This window comes from Neophocaena asiaeorientalis, unplaced genomic scaffold (genome assembly GCF_003031525.2).
Source record: "Neophocaena asiaeorientalis asiaeorientalis breed wild unplaced genomic scaffold, Neophocaena_asiaeorientalis_V1.1 scaffold54, whole genome shotgun sequence".
In the NCBI taxonomy this organism is placed as follows: Eukaryota; Metazoa; Chordata; class Mammalia; order Artiodactyla; family Phocoenidae; genus Neophocaena; species Neophocaena asiaeorientalis.
In genome coordinates, this window is record NW_020174938.1 from 4210670 (window position 1) to 4236149 (window position 25480).

Consider the following 25480-nt stretch of genomic DNA (forward strand, 5'->3'; position numbering starts at 1 on the left):
AAAACTGTAGCCACTAGCCACATGTGGTTGTTAAACACCTGAAATTTTTAAAAAATTTTAAAACTGAAGTTTTAATTAAATCAGTTTAAATTTGAATGGCCATGTGTAGCTAGTGGATCCTGTATTGGATAGTGTAGTTCTGGCCATTCGGATCAAGAAATATGAGAGAAGACACAAATACTGTTATCTGAAATGAACAAGTGGACACAGTTACATATGGTATAGACATCAAAAGGTTGAGGAAAGATTGTGAACATTTATGCCAATACATTCAACAACTTAGATGAAATGGACAGATTCCTTGAATGTCAACAGTTATCAAAATTGACCCAAGGAAAATTAAAGAATCTCTGTATCTTTTTAGTCCTGTATCAATTATTGGATTCATAAGTAAAATCTTCCCACACATGATAACAAAAAAGTCCAGGCCCATATAGCTTCAGTAGTCAATTTTATTTAAGAAATGTTTTCATTTTTGTTTTTTTTATTTTTGGCTGCGTTGGGTCTTCGTTGCTGTGCGGAGGCTTTCTCTAGTTTCGGTGAGCGGGGGCTACTCTTTGTTATGATGCACGGGCTTCTCATTGTGGTGGCTTATCTTGTTGCGGAGCCTGGGCTCTAGGTGCACAGGCTTCAGTCGCTGTAGCACGTGGGCTCAGTAGTTGTGCCACGTGGGCCCTGGAGTGCGTGGGCTTCAGTAGTTGTGGTTTGTGGCCTCATTAGTTGTGGCTCATGGGCTCTAGAGTGCAGGTTCAGTAGTTGTGGCACATGGGCTTAGCTGCTCCATGGCATGTGGGATTTTCCAGGATCAGGGATTGAACCCATGTCCCCTGCATTGGCAGGTGGATTCTTAACCACTGCACCACCAGGGAAGTCCTTAAGGAATGTTTAAGAAAGCAGTTATACCAGTTCTCCTCAACTCTTTCAGCAAACAGAGGAGCAAGTAGTACTATACAAATCATATCATGAGACCAGTATTATTACTCTAAATCCAAAATTAGATAGCATTACAAGAAAATTACAGTCTAACGTTCCTCACAGTGAGAGATGTAAAGATCCTTAACAAAATAAGAGCAGCCTGAATTCAGCAATATATTTAAAGAATAATACATGAAGACCAAGTGGAAATTCAGGAATGAAAGATTAGTTTGATATAGAAAATCAATCAATATAATGTATTATATATATGTATATAGAGAGTCATAATTTATAATATAGATATTAATCATCTAAAAAAGAAAAACCGTTTCATCTTAGTAGATGGATATAAAGAACTTGTCATAATTCTATGCCCATTCCTATTTAAAAACTTGTAGCAGCCTAGGAATAGAAGGCAACTTCCTCAACTTTATAAAGAATACACATGAAAATTCTACAGCAGACTTCATATGTTATGGTAAAAGACTGAGTACTTCTTCCCTGACATTAAGAACAAGGGAAAGATATCTGCTTTTGCCTCTCAGATTTAACATTGTACTAAAGGTAATTGTGCAACAAGGCAGCAAAAAGAAATAGGTACATAGATTGAAAAGGAAGATGTAGACAGCATGATCATCTATATAGAAAGTACTAACGGGTTTAAAAAATGCTTCTTTAATCTGAAAAGTGAATTTAACAGTCTCACAGTATACCAGCTAAATATAGAAAATTAAATTGTAATATTCTAGCCATGAACACTTGGAAAGTGAAACTTATAAATTCCATTTATATATCTGTGGCAGCCAGCTACAGTAGTTATTCCCCATTTATCCCCATCTTCTGGTATTTACAACCTTGTGTAGTCTCCTCCCACATTTTACCAGTGTTGGTCTATGTGACCTATAGGACATAGCAGAAGTAATAGTACATCACTTCCAAAATTGTTAAAAAAGACTACAGTTTCCATCTTAGGTACTTTCTCACTTGCTAGCTCTCTCTCGGATCACTGTCTCTTGGAGGATCAAGCTGCTGTTGTGAGTAGCCCTACTGAGAATCCCACTGAAGCCTCTAGTCAAAGGCAGTGGAGAACTTTGAGGCTTACCTCTAAGGTCACATGAGTGACCTTAGAGACAGGTCCTTCAGTTCCATTCTAGTTTTGAAATGACCACAGCCTTGGCTGACAGCTTGAATACAACTCATGAGAGACCCTGTCAGAACCACCCAGCTAAGCAGCTCTTGAAACCTGTTCCTCTACAAAGTCTGTGATATTACGTGTTATATTAAAGTGCTAGGCTTTGGAGTGATTTGATATGCAATGGATTATAATATAGCATACCAAAACATGAAATATTTAGGGATAAATTTACCAAATACTGTTAGACCAGTATATAACTGAGAGAAATTGAAAAATGCCTAAATAAATGAAGAGAGATACATATTTTTGTATTTCTGAGATGTCAGTTCTCCCCCAGATGGATCTGTGGATTGAATGAAGTCCCAGTGAATATCAAAGCAGATTTTGGGGTAGCAATTCATATGCTGATAACTAAGATTTATATAGAAATGTAGAATATCTAGAATGACCAAAACAATTGTGAAGAAGAATAATGATGCTGGAGATCTTACACTATATGATTTTAAGATTAAAATAATCATGACATTGTTCTCTTAGTGTAAGCAAGAGAGCAATAGAAACCTACTGTATAGCACAGGGAACTCTACTCAGTGCTCTGTGGTGACCTAAATGGGAAGGAAATCCAAAAAAGAGGGAAAGTATGTATATGTATAGCTGATTCACTTTGCTGTACAGAAGAAGCTAACACAACATTGTAAAGCTGCTATACTCCAATAAAAAAATTTTAGTAATTTTAGAAAAATTGAATAAAATCCTTTTCTGTAGAAAAAAAAATAAAAAACAGAGTCCAGGAAAAGATCTATACATATATTGTCCATTGATTTTCCCCAAAGGCCCTCAGATAATTCAGTGGGGGTATATATAGTCTTTAAAAAAATAAACAACACTGGAACAACCTGGATATCCATATGTTCAAGAGAACTTTGACCCTTACCTTATATTATACATAAAAATTAACTTGAAATGGGTCATACAGCTCTTTGCAAAGAACAGAACTATCAAATTGATATAAGAAAACCTGAGAGAAAATCTTTGCCATCTTGGGACAAAATTTATTAGATGGGACATAAGAACATGAAGTATAAAAGGAAAAAATGGAGAAATTAGAGTTCACCAAAATTGAAAACTTCTACTTTAAAAAAGATATTGTAAAAAAACAGAAAGCATATCACAGCCTGGGAAACAATATTCATAATAATTTATAATATATAACCGATAATGGACTTCAAAATATTTTTTAAAAACCTCCTGCAATAATAAGAGAAACAGTTCAGTTAAAAATGGTCAAGAGGGGACTTCCCTGGTGGTCCAGTGGTTAAGACTCTGTGCTTATACTGCAGGGGGCGCAGGTTTGATCCCTGTTTGGGGAAAACCCCACATGTCACGTGGTGCAGCCAAAAAAAAAAAATGTTACTTTCTGTTTAAAAAAAAAAAATGGTCAAGAGGTTTAAGCATACACTTAGAAAAGAAGATATATGAATCATCTGTAGGCGCATTAAAGACTACCAGCTTTATAAGTCATTAGGGAATGCAAATTATAATCACAGTGAAGTCACATTAGCACCCTGTGTCATGGCTAAAGTGAAGTTGACAGTACTGATGATGAGTGTGTGGAGCAGCTGGAATGCTTATCCACTCTGCTGACAATGTAAAATATAGTACAGTTATTTTGGAAAACAGTGTCAGTTTTTTATAAAGGTAAGCATATGCTTTCCATATGTTCTCTCCACGTAAGAAATGAACACATATGTTCACGTGAAGACTTTTTATAGATCAAACTCTAAAATGTAATGTTGAGTGAAACCTTACACAAAAGAGAGCATACTGTTTTATTCCACTTATATCAAATTCCAGAAAATGCAAACCAGTCGATATGGACAGCAGGTTAGTGGTTGCCTTGGTCCAGGAGGGTGTGTGGGGGATTGTCGAAGAAAGGGCTTGAGGGAACTTTGGGAGATGATGGAAATTTTTCTTTTCTTTTTTTGGTGGTGCCACATGGCATGCCGGATCTTAGTTCCCCCACCAGGGATCGAACCCATGCCCTCTGCAGTGGAAGTGCAGAGTCTTAACCACTGGACCGCCAGGGAAGTCCCCGGAAATATTCTATATCTTCTTTTGGTGGCAGTTTTGTCTAAACTTAACTAACTGTATGCTTATAATGAGTATGTTCTACAATATGTAAAATTTACCACAATTTAAAAAATTAATTGCATATCATGAAGCCTGACATAAGTCTTAGATAGATATCTAGAAGAGACTATTTTTCATGGAATTAAGCATACCAAAAATAAAAATATGTTATGGGAACCCCAGGAAGTGTCCACACCTTACTCATCAGGGCCTCATCAGGACCAGAGTGGGAACTAGCCAGCTTGACTGATCTTGGGGAAGGCTTCAGTGCCGGGAAGACCTGACCTTCTTTTGCTTTTTGCCAGGGCTGTGGCAGGGCACAAAGATTCTGACATGGGGACCTCCACGTTACTCTCAAAAGAGAGAGGAGAAACAGCCTGGCGTTTGGAGTCAGGCAGTGCCAGGTACAAATTCTGGCTCTGCTACTTAGCCCCTGCATTCCTGTGTGTGGAAGATGTTGTTTCTCAGAGCCTCAATTTCCTTCTCTGAAAGGTAGTCCCCACTGCACAGGGGCAACACAAGGCTCAAATGTGATAATGAATGCTAAAGCCCTTGTCTGCTATCCACTGCAGAGATTTGCATTAAAATAATTTAAAATATTCTAAAAAAAAAATGTTACGTGATCAGAATTCTTGTTTGAAAATGGTAGATGGAAACAAATACAGGATATGCCAATATGTATTTTGGGGAAGCCTGCAGGAAGGTCAGGGAGCTATTTCTATTGAGTTGATAGAATAAGGCTATTTATCAAATTTAGGAAATCAATGTGGATAAACAAACATGAATGTCTGCCTTACAGACAATAACAAAAATTGATTCTTCTTTTTTTTTTTTTTTTGTCAGCTGCAAGTGGCTTGTGGGACTTTAGTTCCCCAACCAGGGATTGAACCCATGCGTTAGGCAGCAAAAGCACAGAGTCCTAACCACTAGATCACTAGGGAATTCCCTGAATCTCTGTCTTCCAGGGAATTCCCTGAATCTCTGTCTTCTAAAGTAGCACGAGAAACCTTTATCTATCAAATGAAAACTAACAAGGGGGAATATGGATTTGAAGAGTGAAATAAAAGTGAAACAAAATACAAGAAACAAGTACTATGATTTAAATTAATAAAAATAGATTAATATCACCAATTAAAATCGCAAAATGAATTTTTCAAAAAGTTTAATTAAATGATATCTAGATTCTTAAAATGATAAAAATAAAAGAATGGAGAAAGCTATGTCAGGCACAGGTGAACAATAGCAGTAAATAAAACTAGATCGTAATTTGAGCAGATCTTCATCAGTAGAATTTATAAAAAGATTTAGTTGAGAAAGACAGAAGCTGAACTCACTAGGAAGTTTTGAGAAACTTGTAAAATACAAGTTATTGTTTTATAAAACTTAATGCCTAATTTGCTTGATTAATGGGAAGAAAATAAGGTGAAAATAAATACTGGGTAACAATAGCTGTGATAGGAAGGGGATGACTTGTATCAGAGATTTAAAGGTTCTCGTACTCTTTAGAAAAAGAGAATAGAGAATTAATTTAGTTTAGAATTCATGAATATGTAAAAAATTCAAGAATAATCAAAGAGGAGAGTGTATATTACTTCTAAAACAAAACAAAGAAATCAGAATATAAAGAAAATAGTTCAGTAGAAGTCTGGGTAAAAGCATACAATAATTAGGGTAGATACAAAACATAAAATGAGGCAGAAAACATTCCAGATATATCAGTAATATGAATAAAATAAACCCAACTAAACAGTTTAAAAAAAGATTATGCAATTAAAATAAAATTCAGCTGTAAGATGTTTATAAGAGACAAACCTAAAGCATATGAACACAAAAAGATATGACCACAAAAATATAAAATATTCGAATAAAGTTGTATCAGAAAGTTTATTCTTACTCTCTTGTACATTTTCGCACTCCCTTTAGACAACCCCTCTTAAGATGTCTGTTACTATAAATTAATTTTGCCTTTTCTAAAACAGAAATGGAATCATACAGTATTCTTTCGTGTTCTGATTCTGTTATGTAACATAATTATATATGTATTCATGTTGTTCCCTATATCAGTAATTTGTTGCTGAGTTGTATTCCATTGTATATGTATATACAATTGTGTATACAACTTTGTGTTTATCATTCATTTCTTGAAGGATATAAGGTTTGTACTGTCTTGAGCTATTGTGAGGAACCCTGCTATAAACATTCTTGTTCAATTCATTTTGTGTATATAAATTTTCATTCCTTGGGTAAAAGTTATGATGGAGTTTACTGTGTCATAAAGTAGACATATGTTTAACATCATTAGGAACTATCAAACTTTTGGCACTTTAAAGATGTTCCATTTTCTTTTGTCCTACATTATTTGTGATGTTAAACTCAGATGTCATTCTGTTGTCATTCTTTCATATCTAATATACCTTTTTTCATCTGGCTGCTTCAAGATTTTCCCTTTATTTTTTCATTTTCAGCAGTTTGACTGTGATGCCCCTAGATATCATTTATATTTATATTTATGCTGTTTGGTATTAGCTATACCTTTTGGACCTGTGCTTCATTATTTTTCATCAAATTTAGGAAATTTTTGGTCAGTATTTTTTCAGAAATCTTTTTCTGCTGCAATTTCTCTTTTTCTTCTGAGACCCCAATTACATGCTCTTAGAATATTTGATATTGTCTCAGATTCCTCATATTCTGTGGATTTTTCTTCTATCTTTGTTCTTCCTGTTCTTCATATTGGATAATTTTTATTTATCTGATATCAAGTTCATTATGCTGTTTCAAGTTGCCTTGTAAAACCGTAGAATGAATTTTTCATTTCAGAAAATTTCTATTTATCTGATATCAAGTTCCTTATGCTGTTTCAAGTCTCCTTGTAAAACCATAGAATGAAATTTTCATTTCAGAAAATTTCAGTTTTCAGTTCCAGAATATCCATTTGGATTCTTTTTACAGTTTCCATTTCTCTCCTGAGATTTTTCTGTTAGGTCATAAGACTGTCTTATACTTTAAGTCATTGAACATTATGATAGCAATTTTAAAGTCCTTTTATGCTAATTCCAACAAGTGGGCAATGTTGGGATCTGATGCTGTTGAAATGGGATCAGGAAGAAAGGTGCACAGGACTTCATTTTCTAATCTCAGTGGTCAGTTGCAAGTGTTCAGTATATTGTTCCTTTAAAATATTTAATAATTAATGTTTAAAAAATCATTACACAAAGGGAAATAACATGCATAAAAGAAACACCCTATTGTGTTGGCAACACCAAAAACGAGAAGAAAATTCCCGGTGAGCACTTTACAGTTTAAAGAATTTAAGAACATGAATCCAATAAAGCAGTAGCACAAATTTAAGACTATGAAATATCAGAATGATGTTGAAATAGATTTTGAACTACTAAATCAAGTAGAGGCATAAATCAACACCTATGTGATCTCAATAGAGGAAACATATCTGAAAATTGCATTACTAATATTAAGGAAAGGCCTGAAGTGACTATATTTCAATATGCAGAAGAAAAGAATTCATATGGCGAATAGGAAATGATAATTTGTCATAAGGATATTTGGTGTCCATGACTTAGGAACTGAATAAATGAAACAAAAACAATGCATTCAAATATGTAAGAAAATAAAGTTGTTCAAAGTTCTAACTGAATTTGTTGATCCCAAGACATAAGTTTTTCAGTAACAGTTTTTATGTGGGTATAGATGTATGTCTTCAGTTCTGTTGGGTATATACTTAGTAGTGGAATTTCTGGATCATATGGTAACTCTGTTTAATTTTTTGTTGAACTGCTAGACTGTTTTGCAAAGCGACTGTATCATTTCACATTCAGCAGTGTATGCAAGTTTCCAATTTTTACATGTCCTTGCCAACACTTACTATCTTCCTTTTTTTATTATAGTCATGCTAGGGGGTGTGAAGTGCAATCTCATTGTAGTTTTATTTTTTTATTTTGCGGTACGCGGGCCTCTCACTGTTGTGGCCCCTCCCGTTGCGGAGCACAGGCTCCGGACGCGCAGGCTCAGCGGCCATGGCTCAAGGGCCCAGCCACTCCGCGGCATGTGGGATCTTCCCGGACCAGGGCACGAACCCGTATCCCCTGCATCGGCAGGTGGCCTCTCAACCACTGTGCCACCAGGGAAGCCCTCATTATAGTTTTGATTTCATTTCTCTGATGACTAATGATGTTGAGCATCTTTTTATGTGCTTATTAGCCATTTGTGTGTTGTCTTTGGAAAAATATCTATTCATACTCTGTTCATTTTAAAAGTGGGTTATCTTTTGTATTATTCAGTTGCAAAAGTTCTTTTTATACTCTGGATTCAAGCTTCTTATCAGATATCTGATGGGCCATTTTCTGTTGATACCATTTTGTGGGTTGTCTTTTCACTTTCCTGATATAGTGTCCTTCGAAGCACAAAAGTATTAGATTTTGGTGATGTCTAGTTTATCAGTCTTTCTCTCTGGTTGCTTGTGCTTTTGGTTTCATCTCTAAGTAATCATTGCCTAATCCAATGTCAGGAATATTTACTCCTATGTTTTAAGAGTTTTATACTTTTAGCATTTGTATTTTGGTCTTTGATCCAACTTCATTCTTTTCCATGTGGACATATAGTTTTCCCAGTTTTTGTTGAAGAGATTATTCTTTTCCCATTGAATTGTCTTGGCACCTTTGTCAAAATTTAGTTGATCATAAATGTATTTTTGTACTCTCACTTCCTTTCCATTGATCTGTTTGTCTATCTTTATGCTGGTGCCATACTGTTTCAGTTACTTTATCTTTGTAGTGAGTTTTTAATTCAGGAAGTATGAGTCTTCCAACCATGTTCTCTTTTTTCAACATGGCTATTCTGGGTCCTTTGCATTTCCATATTAATTTTAGGATCAGCTTATTCATTTCAGTAAAAAAAAAAAAAAGGCAGCTGGAATTTTAATAGAGATTGCATTGATCTGTAGATGAATTTGGGGAACACTGCCATCTTAACCATATTAAGTTTTCCAGTCCATGAGCGTGGATGGCTTTCCATTTATTTAGGTTTTCTTTAATTGCTTTTTATGATGCTTTGTAGTTTTTCAGTAGATATTTTATATTTTTTGTTTAATTTATTCCTTTTATATTATTTTATTGCTATTATTAATGGAATTGTTTTCTTAATTTCATTTTCCAATTGTTTATTGCTAAGTTGATTTTTGAATATTGATCTTATATCTTGTAATTTTGCTAAACTTGTTTAATAGTCCTAATTTTTTTGTGAATTACTTAGGATTTTCCACACACAAGATTGTTATCTCAAAGATACTTTTACTATTTTAAATATAGTTGTGTCTATCTGTTAATCCCATACCCCTATTTTGTTCCTCCCTGCTTCCCTCTCCTCTTTGGTAACCACATGTTGGTTTTCTGTATCTGTGAGTCTGTTGCTGTTTTGCATATACATTCATTTGTATTTTTTTTAGATTCCATATATGTCATATAAAGTATTTGTCTTTCTCTGTCTGACTTACTTCACTACGCATAATATTCTCTAGGTCCTTCCACATTGCTGCAAATGGCAGTATTTCTTTTTTTTTTTTATGTCCGAGTAATATGCCATTGTATATATATACCACATCTTCTTAAGCCAAGTGTTGGTTGATGGGCATGTGGGTTGCTTCCATGTCTTAGCTATTATAAACAGGGCTGCTATGAACATTGGAGTGCATGTATCTTTTCAAATTAGTGTTTTCATTTTTTCCAGATGTGTACCCAGGAGTGGAATTGCTGTATCATATGGTAGTTCCATTTTTAGTTTTTTGAGAAACCTCTGTACTGTTTTCCACAGTGGCTGTACCAATTTATATTCCCACCAATAGTGTATGAGCACTGCCTTTTCTCCACATCCTCGCCAGAATTCATTATTTGTGTTTTTTGATGATAGCCATTCTGACCGGTGTGAGGTGATATCTCATTTTGGTTTTGATTTGCATTTCCCCAGTGATTAGCGATGTTGAGCATCTTTTTATGTGCCTGTTAGCCACCTGGGTGTCTCCTTTGGAAAAATGTCTATTCAAGTCTTCTGCCTATTTTTTTTTAACATCTTTATTGGGGTATAATTGCTTTACAATGGTGTGTTACTTTCTGCTTTATAACAAAGTGAATCAGTTATACATATACATATGTTCCCATATCTCTTCCCTCTTGCATCTCCCTCCCTCCCACCCTCCCTATCCTACCCCTCCAGGCGGTCACAAAGCACCGAGCTGATATCCCTGTGCTATGTGGCTGCTTCCCACTGGCTATCTACCTTACGTTTTGTAGTGTATATATATACGTCCATGCCTCTCTCTCGCTTTGTCACAGCTCACCCTTCCCCCTCCCCATATCCTCAAGTCTGTTCTCCAGTAGGTCTGTGTCTTTATTCCTGTCTTACCCCTAGGTTCTTCATGACATTTTTTTTCTTAAATTCCATATATATGTGTTAGCATACGGTATTTATCTTTCTCTTTCTGACCTACTTCACTCTGTATGACAGACTGTAGGTCTATCCACCTCATTACAAATAGCTCAATTTCATTTCTTTTTGTGGCTGAGTAATATTCCATTGTATATGTGCCACATCTTCCTTATTCATTCATCCGATGATGGGCACTTAGATTGTTTCCATCTCCGGGCTATTGTAAATAGAGCTGCAATGAAAAACTACAAATAGAACTATCATATGACCCAGCAATCCCACTACTGGGCGTATACCCTGAGAAAACCATAATTCAAAAAGAGTCATGCACCAAAATGTTAATTGCCCATTTTTTAATTAGATTTTTTTGTTTAAAAAATATTGGTAATTCTTGAGGAAGCAATTCATCATCTTTGATTCTTAGTGTCTTTATATGTAAGATTAATTGATCTCTAAAATCTATAGTTTATAGGAGCAATATCCTATTGCTGAAAAATGGTGCAAAGGAATCATTAGGAATTTTTTGAATATTAAAATAAGAAATGAGTTTGTGTACTCTAGACAGTGAGCCCAGTTACCCTTGTATTTCCTGATAATATTTAAATGAGAGAAGAAATTAAAGAATTTATTATTAAATTCCCGAATTGGTTTCATTGTTGACTAAGTCAAATTTATAAGTAACAGTCATGGGACTTGGTTCATATTATTATTATTTAGACCTTTCTGATATGTTTAGCAAATATTTACTATTGAAGTATATTAATTTCATTTGTTCCTAGAAAAATTATTTCATGTTTAGTTTATCTTAGCATTGATTGAAAGTTTTTGCTTTCTCTATGCTAGGTATAACTCGGAAAAATCCCAGAACACCTCTTTCTGATCTTCAGGGAATGAATACTCTAAATGAAAAAAACCAACAGTAAGTATGTTTGGCTTAAGTTTTCAAGGATGTAAAGAAGAAATAACTAGAATTCTTATTAATACTTCTGTGGCTTTAAAAGTATGCAGTAAATCGGGCCTTTTTTTCTTTTAATTTCTTAAAGCTTTTGTAAATGGTGTAATAAGTTAAAAAGGTTAGAGTTAACAGTACAGTAAATTGTCTAAGATTGCCTCTGGTAAAGTGGTTGTACAATGTAAAAAAAGTTTCCCCAGGATAATTAAAAATGAGTGCATATGTTTTAATTTCTGAGACCATTCTTGCGTTTTAAATGTCTTTTGCAAAAGTAATGGGTATTCTGTTTCTTTCCATGGAGAAATCTTATTGGTAAGTAATAATTGAGTAGTTTGATTTACAACAAACTGTCCGATACCTTTTCTTGATGAGTGTGATACCCAAAGCTTACCTTTTACCATTTTCAATGAAGAATTCTTAAGTAAAATTTGAAAGTAACAAATGTAAGTAATTTTTTGAGTTCATAAATAAAGCTCCTTTTCCTTTACACATACTGTTTTATAAAGATTGTACTTTAAATGAGCAAAAGAGCATTGTTTAGTGTCTAGAGTCTGCTGTGTACATTTTAAACATCAAGAGAATTGAGCTTCTTAGTGTCCTGGTAAGATACAAGATTAGGATGATCAGTCATTTAAAATTAAAGTATAATTTCATTGATCAGGTTTTCCATTTTGAGTTACTATGTCTTTCTAATATATATTATCACTTCTCTGCTCCATAACTTTTTTTTATAACTCTTTATTGCTTATTACAAGAAGTCTAGGTTCACTATTTTAACCTGCAAGAGCTGTCACAGCCCAAGTATCCAACCTCAACTGTACTTATCTTTAACGCCAGCAAATTGAACTACTGGCTGTCTTTATAATAGTGCATGCATTTTGTTTTCTTAACAGTGACAGTTGGCTGACGATGAAAATCACCATTATTATGTGCATGTTATATTTTACCTAAGAACAAATTAGATCATTAATCTGGTGACCTGTGTACCTTTTTTATTTCAATCTATTGGCAGTATTCTCACCCTGGTCATTAGAGATCCCTAACTTAAGGAACTCATTTTCTTGATTTGGGTAAAACAAGGAACTGTGACTTGTTGCATTTCCCGAAGCAATTTAATGGTTATAACTTCTAATTCCTAGTTTTTATTTTTGTTTTTTTCTTGGCCACTCGCGCAGCTTGCAGGCTCTTTAGTTCCCCGACCAAGGATTGAACTTGGGCCACCGCAGTGAAAGTGCCATGTCCTACCCACTGGACTGCTAGGGAATTCCCAGTTATGTTTCTTTGTACTGCTTTCAATTTTGGATGCCTGAAGTGATCTATATGGGCTTCTGTTTTTTATATGTCAGTTGGAATAGTCTGATATATTGGTTTAAGATTGGTCTGGGCTCAAGCAGTTAAGGTGATTTTAGGCACTCATGGAATGACAAACAGATTTTGTAAAGATGTGTATAAGCTCATTTTTGAGACCCTTCCTCATAGAGAAATTGATCACACCAGCTTGATTCTTTTCCTTTGCGTACAATAAAGAAAGATAAAGAAAGATATGTGGCATTGAAGTAATGTTATCAGGAAAAGGCCAGCTAGCAGTCTTAACAAGAGAGCCTCCCCGCTTGTGTTTGTTGTATTGGTGAGTTTATTTTAGACATATTTTAGAGAAAATTGGTGAGAAGATAGAGAGGATAGAACAATAGATACTCAGAAAATCAAATCAGTCATGAAATCATGAGCTTGTATCTACTAAGTGGAGTCTTTTGGACCTTCCTTATGGAACACTCCTAATAAGTGACTCTTAAATGAAAGAGTGGAACATCCAATTTGCTGGTGATCTAGGACTAAGAATTGATGTAGTCTGTATAAAAACAAGGAAACGCAAATATAAAACTATTTTTAGCCAGTGCAAATATTCCTCAAGTGAGAGAGAAAACTTTCATCAATGTTGAGTGGGCAGTTGCTTTTTGGTAAGAGGGTATAAACTGGAAACAGATGTCTTTGTATCAAAATATGATTTGAAAAAAGTACAGAGCCTATAATTACATATCATGAAGCAGAGATGGTAAATAGAGGCTGCTGAAGTGACACTTAATGTGAATAACTAAAAAGACTGCCCTGGTTTCAAAGATACATTCGTTCCTAGGTGGAAAAAGCTCTTCTGAATAGTTGTAGAGAAGATTGTGTGAAGAATAAAATATACCACCCTATATTGGGAAAATATGCCTTTGGAAACTTGTTATTTAAGGGGCAAAAAGAGTATTATCAGAATTTATTGTAGACAAGTACATAATGAATTTGCACATTGTGGAAGTATATGGTATGTTTTATAATTAAATGGGGTCTGCTGTACTATCATGCTAATACCAGGGCATTAAGGAACTAGAATAAGTCTCATTAAAACTTGTGGGTTATGACACTATTTTTTAGGACTTTGGCTATATTGATAACCACATATTTGAGTACTGGGATAAACCTATCCTCTAAGAGTTGACTATGTAGCATGTGTGGATCCTGATTTCTGTTCTTAATGCAACTGAAAACTCACTGTCTAAAGTGTTATTTTTGTTTAAATTCAACTTTTCCTCTTGATCTGGGTAAATGACTGCTTACCATCTGAGACATTGTATTATAAAATGCAACAATGAGAACAAAAATAAATACTTTTTTTGAAGGATAAGTCAAATAATTTATTACTAGGGTTTTTAAAGTAATTATATTTAACATGATTTATAAAGGTGAATGGATTTCAGGGTTCTCTTAGAACTAATATGACTTGATGTCACATAAAACAGCTTGGAGTAATTTCTCATATGTTACAGCCAGATAAATCTCATGGCATTTGATCATGTCTTAGAGTGTATTTTGTTTACCCTAATGAAAAAATACAGAACTTGGTTATTAATGTAAGCAGTTATATGTGATTAGCAGTTCATATAATAATAGCAAATTAGTAGTATGAAATAATACTCATATTTTAGTATAAGTTTAAAACATTAAGTATTATGGGGCTTCCCTGGTGGCGCAGTGGTTGAGAGTCTGCCTGCCGATGCAGGGGACACGGGTTCGTGCCCCAGTCCGGGAGGATCCCACATGCTGCGGAGCGGCTGGGCCCTTGAGCCATGGCCGCTGAGCCTGCGCGTCCGGAGCCTGTGTTCCGCAACTGGAGAGGCCACAACAGTGAGAGGCCCCCGTACCGCAAAAAAAAAAAAAGTATTCTATAGTTGTTTCAAAAGTCTCTTCCAAATTTTTTCACTTTAGTATATAGTATGTTGGTTATCCTAAATGATATTTGTGTGTTTTTACATAGTTTTGTTTGTCCTTTGTTTTAAAAATTAGTGGCTTTTTTACTGGAGCATTATTTGCCTGTAACTCCATTCTTGAAGGTCAGATCATTCTTGAGAGAAAAATAAAACAATAAATTACGACAGATACAACTTCTCGTTCTGCCAGATCATTTGTTTATTTAACAAGTACTTCGTGCCAGGTCGTGTGGCAGAAACTGGAGATTCAATACTTTGTGAGATAGATGTGATAAGTGATATGATTGGAGAAATATAAGATACCATGGAAACATAGAGGAGGACTTTAAAATTTTTTATGCCAATACTGTATTTAAAGAATTGGATATGGGGCCAGATGCCTCAGAAATGTTTTTCAGAAAAAGAATCTTTTAAACTGTTATCTGAGTGAAGAGTAAGGGTGAGCCCTTTGAAGAGGAGGGTGATGTTTTATAGGCAGAGGAGCAACCTGTATGATGGTCCAGGAGCAAAAAGAGAGCTCTCTCTAGAGGACATGGCACAAATAAAGAATTAAAAGAATGTGAGTAAGAAGAGAGAAATGATGAGAGTCGACTCTAGAAAGACAAATAGACATAGGCTAGTTCATGTGGGGCTTTGTTAGCCGTATTGGAGAGGCTGTACTTCATCTTAAGGGTAATGAGAATTTATTTAATGCTTTTAAGTAGGGGACTGACTGATATTTCAGAAGAATCTCTATGGTTGCTTTATGGAAAATGATTTGGAGAGGCACTGGATTGGATACAGGAAGACTAGCAGTTCTGGCAAGAGATGATGGCTTACAGTAGGTGGTCATGGGTACACATTGATGTGAACCTGTATTAAGGAGGAAAATTGAAAATCTATATGTCTCTCATCTGATTTTATGAGGATTCAGTGTTTATGAGAAGTCTGTGTTGGATTTTCTATGCTTTGTGCAAATAATTTTTATATGTATGCAACAAATATATGACAGTGCTCTAATGTATATATAAGGAGTACATTGTATATAGAGAACAAAGACGTTGTGTATGCCATCAATCTTAATAACAATGTGCTAAGCTAAGGGAAGCCCCTAGAAAAACTGAGACAGATACCTACGTCAAGTCATTTCACTGAAATAACCAACTGGCACAAAGATTTTTAAGTACACACACAGCCTTTTCTTTCTCCCCAGCATCCCATTGATTGTCATCTCTTAAAAATAGGCACAGCCAATTTTTGCTTTCTTTCACTTCCAACCTTCTACTTCACCATTGAGCCTGCCATTCTAATGCTGGGATTCTTCCTGTTAGTCAGTGTGTAAAATACCAGTAAAACCTTTTTGCTGTATTTTAAGCCTTTACATAACACATAGGAGAAAGAGCACGGGTTTGGCAGTCACCAAAAATTTGTTCTTGGCTCAGCTTATCTTCGTATTCTGAGATTGTAGCTCTTGTAGCCTTCATTTCCTGAAAAGAGAGGGTGGGGGGAATCTATGTCTTATATAAAACTTGTGGAATATATTGGGTGAGGAGACAGAGTAATTAAGGATGATTTCTCAATTTCTGGCTTAGTACTTAAGTAAGGAATATAAAAGAGGCAACAGTTTTGAAGAGGGAGTGATAGTTTCAGCTTGCACATGTTACTTTGAGATTCCTGAGAGATCTTCATCTAGAGAGAGAGAATAAATCATTGGATATACAGATGCACTCAGTTGATTCTTGGGCTAGAAGATGTATTTTGTTATTAATCGGGGATCTCGGTGTTTAGTTGGTGACTTCCAAATGTCTGCTATCTCTAGATTGTTTCTCTTGGGTCAGTCAGTTTTCCCTGCCTATAGCTTTTAAATCTGGCTACTGATGTTCTAGCTATGTAGCTGGGCTTCTCATGATTCCATATGCATACTTCCACTTAATTCCTCCTATTTTCAGTGTACCTCACCTACCCCTACCTTCAGCTATGCCTAATGTCTCTGACTTCTCCTGAGATTCTGTGTTTCCAACTTTTCTATAAAGTAAAATCTTTGAACGGTTTGAGGAAGGGAATGTTACTTCACTATATAGGGTAAGAGTAAGGATCTAGCTCATTTTTAAAGACTTTCAAACTAACTTCCTATTTTTAGCCCCATTCAGCATCACCCTTGCAGTGGTACCAGTTATCTCTAATATCTGACCCTTTCCAGAGTTCTGAATGAGAACAACTTACATTTTGTTGTTTTAGCCTCTCTCCCACTCCAAACCCCAGCCTCTACACACACACACACACACACGAGCATATGTGTATACTCAATCATGCCTACCCCTATAGACTCCCCTTTTCTATGATTCTGACGTACACATAAACTTAGGTTTTAATTTTTTCTAGTCTACTACATCTCTTATTACATGTCTGTCAACTTTAAACTTTTACTCTTTCTTGTCCCTTGCATAGTCTTCCTTTTCACTCTTTGTCCTTGTGAATTTATGACTTTGTCAAATTCGTGGTATTTCAGCTGGAGGCTGACATAAACAATTGCTATGGAGTATGCTATGGCAGCTTATTATGGGTTTCCCTTATGCAAACACCAAATAGTTTATTTATAAATGTAGCTTATTTAAGAATGTTATCCTAGGGAGCAGGAGGGGGGGATATGGGAATAAAAAAGGGAAAGACGGAGAATCCATACAAGAATCAGTGAATGAGTTGGCCACTGGTTGCTCAACCCTGTGGGACCAACTGAGAAGCTTAATGATTTGTGTCTCAGGACCATCTGTTTGCCTTGAGGAAGAAAAGAGGAGGGACTAATCCATTGCTCCAGGGGTTGCTAGCCCCACAGAGAGTTCTGCTTGTGTAAGTGCAGAGCAGAAGCCTACATCAGACAAGAGGCAAGTGTCTGGAGTCTGAAACTAGGTGCTGCCAGCAGCATCTGTTTGACGCTGGACAAAATTTGTGTGAATGACTAGTTACAGTACCATTTGCAATAGCAGCAGCTAGAATAAGAGGTAAGACTTACGGGATTTGAAATGGAACATAAGAAGTGTGCAGTATACATGTTTAATAGGAAGCTTTGATTCAGTCTTTATACATTAAGGTAGCATTTGATACAAGAAAATATACAAAACACACATGTACCTTAGGAAGCATATCAATAAAATGAATACCACCCACGTTCAGAACCAGAAGATTATTAGTATTGCTGCAGCCACTTTTTTATCATATATTTTCTGATCATTCTCCCTCTCTCCCCACAGGTAACTGCTATCCAGAATTTTATGTATACCATTACTATGCTCTAAAAAATAGTTTTACAATAAACATATGTTTTTCTAAGCAAAGAGTCATTTGGCTTAGCTAGTTTTTGAGTTTTAGAAATACTAATATATAGTATGTGGTTGCTGTGACTTTTCTCCTCAGTAATATCTATCTAAGATTCATCCATCTTGTGGCATGTAATTTGTTCTTTTTAGTTGCTATATAATATTATATAGTATTGGAGGGCATGGGGAGTTATTGTTGAATGGGTACAAAGTTTCAGTTTGGCTAAAAGTTCTGGAGATAGACAGTAGTGATGGTTGCACAACAATAAATGTGCTTAGTGCCACTGTATTGTACACTTAAGATGGTTAAAATGGTAAATGTAGTTAAATGTATTAATTTTTTCTCTATTATTTGTCCTTTTAATAACTTATTTGAATAATTGTTTCCTCAGTCCAAAGTCATCTATTCAGCCAGATTTTCTTCTACACTTTGGTGGTGCTTATATCCATTTCAACCCTAAGCTTTTTTGACAATTGTTTTAATTTCCTCTGATCATGTACAGATGCATCTTGAATTAATTTCATCTTCTTGTAGAAATCTCTCCTGACATTTTTTTGATCAGAGGGGTTTGTTCTCTAGATCTATCACACAGTTGTCTTTACCTTTGTATTGGTCATTCCTTATGTTATTCTTCTGTTTTGTATCAACAGTTTTTTCTACCATTATTTCCTTTTATAGATCTACTTTGTAAACTTTTACAGAGCATATTCTCTAGAAGCTCCATGAGAAAGTATATATAGGAGGAACATGTTTTTGATTCCTTGTATAACTAAGCATGCATTTATTCTGCCCTCACACTTGATGGGAAATTTGAGTGTATATAGACTCTTGGTTGGAAATAACTTCTTTTCAGAATTTTGAAGACACCGCCACATTTCCTTTTAGTTACAGCATTGCTGATTTCTGAGGCCTTGTTTTAAATAGCTTTATTGAGATATAATTTACATACCACAAAATTTCACCCACTTAAAGTATACAATTCATTTAAGAGTTGGCCAACTATTCCAAAATCTTAATTTGGAACATTTTAGTCAGTTCAAAAAGAAGTTTCCTATTTACTAGAATGTTTCCTTTTCTCGTACTGTCACTCACTGTAGGTAAACATGATCTACTTTTTGTCTCTGTAGATTTGCCTATTCTGGAAAAAATATATATTTTTTGGAAATTTTATATAAATGGCATCTACAATATGTGGCCTTTTATGTGAGACTTCTTTTGTTTAGCATAACGTTTTCAATAATATACGTTGTAACATGTACCAGTACTTCATTAATTTTTATGGCTGAGTAACATCTCATGTTATGGATATTTTGGTTACACATTTATCAGTTAATGAACACTTGGGTTCTACTTTTTGGCTATTATGAATAATGCTGCTGTGAACATTCATATACAAGTTTTTGTGTGGACGTGTTTTCAGTGCTTTTGAGTACATGCCTAGGAATGAAATTGCTGTGTTATATGGTTACTGTCTATTTTGTTTAACATTTTGAGAGTTTGCCAAACTATCTTCCAGAGTGGCTCGGACATTTTACATTCCAGTAGTAATGGGTAAGGGTTCCAGTTTCTGCACATTCTTGTCATCTTGTTATTGCCTGTCTTAGAGGGAATGAAGTAGTATCTCATTGTAGTTTTGATTTGTATTTCCCTAAATAATGATGTTCAGTATCTTTTTATGTGCTTATTAGTGATTTGTATATGTTTTTTGATAATTCATATATCTTCTTTGAATAAATGTCTTATTTTGTCCATTAAATTTTTTTTGGTAAATATTCTTCTTTCCATGTATATAAATGTCTTAAAACTGTATCATGCAACAATATTTAGATTTGATAATATATGCAGACAGCTCTTTATGCCATTAAATACTGTTCTCCCACATGATTTTTTTTTAAACAACTTTTTTGGAGTGTAGTTGCTTTACATTGTTAGTTTCTGCTGTATAGCAAAGTGAATCAGCTATATGTATATATCCCCATATCCCCTCCCTCTTGTGTCTCCCTCCCACCCTTCTAGGTGGTCACAAAGCACCGAGCTGCCCTCCCTGTGCTATGTGGCTGCTTCCCACTAGCTCTCTATTTTACATTTGGTAGTGTAAAATACCAAATGTAAAAATAGAGAGTCAATGCCACTCTCTCACTTCGTCCCAGCTTGCCCTTCCCCCTCCCCATGTGCTCAAGTCCATTCTCTACATCTGCCTCTTTATTCCTGTCCTGCCTCTAGGTTCTTCAGAGCCATTTTTTTTTTTAGATTTCATATATATGTGTTAGCATATGGTATTTTTCTCTTTCTGACTTACTTCACTCTGTATGACAGATTCTAGATCCATCCACCTCACTACAAATAACTCAGTTTCATTTCTTTTTATGGCTGAGTAATATTCCATTGTATGTATGTGCCACATCTTCTTTATCCATTCATCTGTCGATGGACACTTAGGTTGCTTCCTTTCTATCATATCACTTTGTACATGTCTCAATTACAGAATTTATCACACTTATTGTCACTGTTGATATATGACAATCTCAGTCCCCTATTCTACTAGTCTGTTCATCTCAGACTCACCTCTGTCCCCTACTAGTCTGTGAGTGGGACCACGGCTTAGTCTTCTTCATTCCCCCAGCACCAAACACAGAGGCCAGCACGTGCTAAGATGAGGATGCTGCATAAGGCCTCATGTCCCACTTAGGGCTGGAAGGAGCAGGGCAGAGGGGTGGCAGAGAGAGATTAAAGAAAAAAATGAAGGAGAGATTATGGAAATCATAGGGAGATCAAAGTAAGGGGATAAATGAGACAAGAGGGGCAGCATTTGTATGAAGCACTGGGATGGGTAATATGAAGACCTTGCTCAAAACAGGTGGGGTCAATTTAAAAAAACCAACATTTCTTCAGCACCTACTATGTGTGGGTAACACTATGTTAGACACTGTGGGGATATAAAGTTAAACAAAACACCTTTCCCTATGATTTGGTTGGGAAGATAAGACAAAGACCGGCAACATTCATGCATACATATACAAAGTTTTAAGGTTCTTAAAGTTCAGTATCATTTTCAACTTCAAGACATTTAATATGAAGCCCCTTAGCAGTCAATAAGATATTGTTTTAAGAAATATTAGATATGGAAACTGACTTGCCTAGTTGAGATCTCAGCAAAGCTCAACAAGCCTAGACTTGAAACAATTTTCTTAGAAAGTGGACTAAGACAAATTGACATGGATATATAAATTTTAATACCATTTAGGAGTATTTCTCATTTCTGTGTCTCAAACTGTATATCATGAGCCTTTTTTTTTTTTTTACCGTCCCTGAGTTCTCTCTACTTTATTTTTTTTATTTTTAATTTTTTTACATCTTTATTGGAGTATAATTGCTTTACAATGGTGTGTTAGTTTCTGCTTTATAACAAAGTGAATCAGTTATACATATACATATGTTCCCATATCTCTTCCCTCTTGCGTCTCCCTCCCACCCTTCCTATCCCACCCCTCTAGGTGGTCACAAAGCACCGAGCTGATCTCCCTGTGCTATGCGGCTGCTTCCCACTAGCTATCTATTTTACATTTGGTAGTGTATATATGTCCATGCCACTCTCTCACTTTGTCACAGCTTACCCTTCCCCCTCCCTGTATCCTCAAGTCCCTTCTCTAGTAGGTCTGTGTCTTTATTCCTCTCTTACCCCTAGGTTCTTCATGACATTTTTTCTTTTTCTTAGATTCCATATATGTGTTAGCATATGGTATTTGTCTTTCTCTTTCTGACTTACTTCACTCTGTATGACAGACTCTAGGTCCATCCACCTCACTACAAATAACTCAATTTTGTTTCTTTTTATGGCTGAGTAATATTCCATTGTATATATGTGCCACATCTTCTTTATCCATTCATCCGATGATGGACACTTACGTTGCTTCCATCTCCTGGCTATTGTAAATAGAGCTGCAATGAACATTTTGGTACATGACTCTTTTTGAATTATGACACTTTGGTGGTGCTTATATCCATTTCAACCCTAAGCTTTTTTGACAATTGTTTTAATTTCCTCTGATCATGTACAGATGCATCTTGAATTAATTTCATCTTCTTGTAGAAATCTCTCCTGACATTTTTTTGATCAGAGGGGTTTGTTCTCTAGATCTATCACACAGTTGTCTTTACCTTTGTATTGGTCATTCCTTATGTTATTCTTCTGTTTTGTATCAACAGTTTTTTCTACCATTATTTCCTTTTATAGATCTACTTTGTAAACTTTTACAGAGCATATTCTCTAGAAGCTCCATGAGAAAGTATATATAGGAGGAACATGTTTTTGATTCCTTGTATAACTAAGCATGCATTTATTCTGCCCTCACACTTGATGGGAAATTTGAGTGTGTATAGACTCTTGGTTGGAAATAACTTCTTTTCAGAATTTTGAAGACACCGCCACATTTCCTTTTAGTTACAGCATTGCTGATTTCTGAGGCCTTGTTTTAAATAGCTTTATTGAGATATAATTTACATACCACAAAATTTCACCCACTTAAAGTATACAATTCATTTAAGAGTTGGCCAACTATTCCAAAATCTTAATTTGGAACATTTTAGTCAGTTCAAAAAGAAGTTTCCTATTTACTAGAATGTTTCCTTTTCTCGTACTGTCACTCACTGTAGGTAAACATGATCTACTTTTTGTCTCTGTAGATTTGCCTATTCTGGAAAAAATATATATTTTTTGGAAATTTTATATAAATGGAATCTACAATATGTGGCCTTTTATGTGAGACTTCTTTTGTTTAGCATAACGTTTTCAATAATATACGTTGTAACATGTACCAGTACTTCATTAATTTTTATGGCTGAGTAACATCTCATGTTATGGATATTTTGGTTACACATTTATCAGTTAATGAACACTTGGGTTCTACTTTTTGGCTATTATGAATAATGCTGCTGTGAACATTCATATACAAGTTTTTGTGTGGACGTGTTTTCAGTGCTTTTGAGTACATGCCTAGGAATGAAATTGCTGTGTTATATGGTTACTGTCTATTTTGTTTAACATTTTGAGAGTTTGCCAAACTATCTTCCAGAGTGGCTCGGACATTTTACATTCCAGTAGTAATGGGTAAGGGTTCCAGTTTCTGCACATTCTTGTCATCTTGTTATTGCCTGTCTTAGAGGGAATGAAGTAGTATCTCATTGTAGTTTTGATTTGTATTTCCCTAAATAATGATGTTCAGTATCTTTTTATGTGCTTATTAGTGATTTGTATATGTTTTTTGATAATTCATATATCTTCTTTGAATAAATGTCTTATTTTGTCCATTAAATTTTTTTTGGTAAATATTCTTCTTTCCATGTATATAAATGTCTTAAAACTGTATCATGCAACAATATTTAGATTTGATAATATATGCAGACAGCTCTTTATGCCATTAAATACTGTTCTCCCACATGATTTTTTTTTAAACAACTTTTTTGGAGTGTAGTTGCTTTACATTGTTAGTTTCTGCTGTATAGCAAAGTGAATCAGCTATATGTATATATCCCCATATCCCCTCCCTCTTGTGTCTCCCTCCCACCCTTCTAGGTGGTCACAAAGCACCGAGCTGCCCTCCCTGTGCTATGTGGCTGCTTCCCACTAGCTCTCTATTTTACATTTGGTAGTGTAAAATACCAAATGTAAAAATAGAGAGTCAATGCCACTCTCTCACTTCGTCCCAGCTTGCCCTTCCCCCTCCCCATGTGCTCAAGTCCATTCTCTACATCTGCCTCTTTATTCCTGTCCTGCCTCTAGGTTCTTCAGAGCCATTTTTTTTTTTAGATTTCATATATATGTGTTAGCATATGGTATTTTTCTCTTTCTGACTTACTTCACTCTGTATGACAGATTCTAGATCCATCCACCTCACTACAAATAACTCAGTTTCATTTCTTTTTATGGCTGAGTAATATTCCATTGTATGTATGTGCCACATCTTCTTTATCCATTCATCTGTCGATGGACACTTAGGTTGCTTCCTTTCTATCATATCACTTTGTACATGTCTCAATTACAGAATTTATCACACTTATTGTCACTGTTGATATATGACAATCTCAGTCCCCTATTCTACTAGTCTGTTCATCTCAGACTCACCTCTGTCCCCTACTAGTCTGTGAGTGGGACCACGGCTTAGTCTTCTTCATTCCCCCAGCACCAAACACAGAGGCCAGCACGTGCTAAGATGAGGATGCTGCATAAGGCCTCATGTCCCACTTAGGGCTGGAAGGAGCAGGGCAGAGGGGTGGCAGAGAGAGATTAAAGAAAAAAATGAAGGAGAGATTATGGAAATCATAGGGAGATCAAAGTAAGGGGATAAATGAGACAAGAGGGGCAGCATTTGTATGAAGCACTGGGATGGGTAATATGAAGACCTTGCTCAAAACAGGTGGGGTCAATTTAAAAAAACCAACATTTCTTCAGCACCTACTATGTGTGGGTAACACTATGTTAGACACTGTGGGGATATAAAGTTAAACAAAACACCTTTCCCTATGATTTGGTTGGGAAGATAAGACAAAGACCGGCAACATTCATGCATACATATACAAAGTTTTAAGGTTCTTAAAGTTCAGTATCATTTTCAACTTCAAGACATTTAATATGAAGCCCCTTAGCAGTCAATAAGATATTGTTTTAAGAAATATTAGATATGGAAACTGACTTGCCTAGTTGAGATCTCAGCAAAGCTCAACAAGCCTAGACTTGAAACAATTTTCTTAGAAAGTGGACTAAGACAAATTGACATGGATATATAAATTTTAATACCATTTAGGAGTATTTCTCATTTCTGTGTCTCAAACTGTATATCATGAGCCTTTTTTTTTTTTTTACCGTCCCTGAGTTCTCTCTACTTTATTTTTTTTATTTTTAATTTTTTTACATCTTTATTGGAGTATAATTGCTTTACAATGGTGTGTTAGTTTCTGCTTTATAACAAAGTGAATCAGTTATACATATACATATGTTCCCATATCTCTTCCCTCTTGCGTCTCCCTCCCACCCTTCCTATCCCACCCCTCTAGGTGGTCACAAAGCACCGAGCTGATCTCCCTGTGCTATGCGGCTGCTTCCCACTAGCTATCTATTTTACATTTGGTAGTGTATATATGTCCATGCCACTCTCTCACTTTGTCACAGCTTACCCTTCCCCCTCCCTGTATCCTCAAGTCCCTTCTCTAGTAGGTCTGTGTCTTTATTCCTCTCTTACCCCTAGGTTCTTCATGACATTTTTTCTTTTTCTTAGATTCCATATATGTGTTAGCATATGGTATTTGTCTTTCTCTTTCTGACTTACTTCACTCTGTATGACAGACTCTAGGTCCATCCACCTCACTACAAAT

At 35.5% G+C, this 25480-nt stretch overlaps 1 protein-coding gene across 7 annotated transcripts in view; it reads left to right on the plus strand.

Annotated features, from left to right (window-relative positions):
• Positions 1-25480, plus strand: part of MYO9A (myosin IXA) — a 266751-nt gene that overhangs the window by 133512 nt on the left and 107759 nt on the right. For 4 of the 7 annotated variants that reach the window (XM_024761731.1, XM_024761733.1, XM_024761735.1 and 1 more), the window contains exons 16-17: positions 4486-4584; positions 11459-11534. In XM_024761731.1, coding sequence (XP_024617499.1) covers positions 4486-4584; positions 11459-11534 — 175 coding nt within the window. The remainder of the gene's footprint in view (positions 1-4485; positions 4585-11458; positions 11535-25480) is intronic. The other 3 variants (XM_024761734.1, XM_024761738.1, XM_024761736.1) reach the window with 1 other exon arrangement.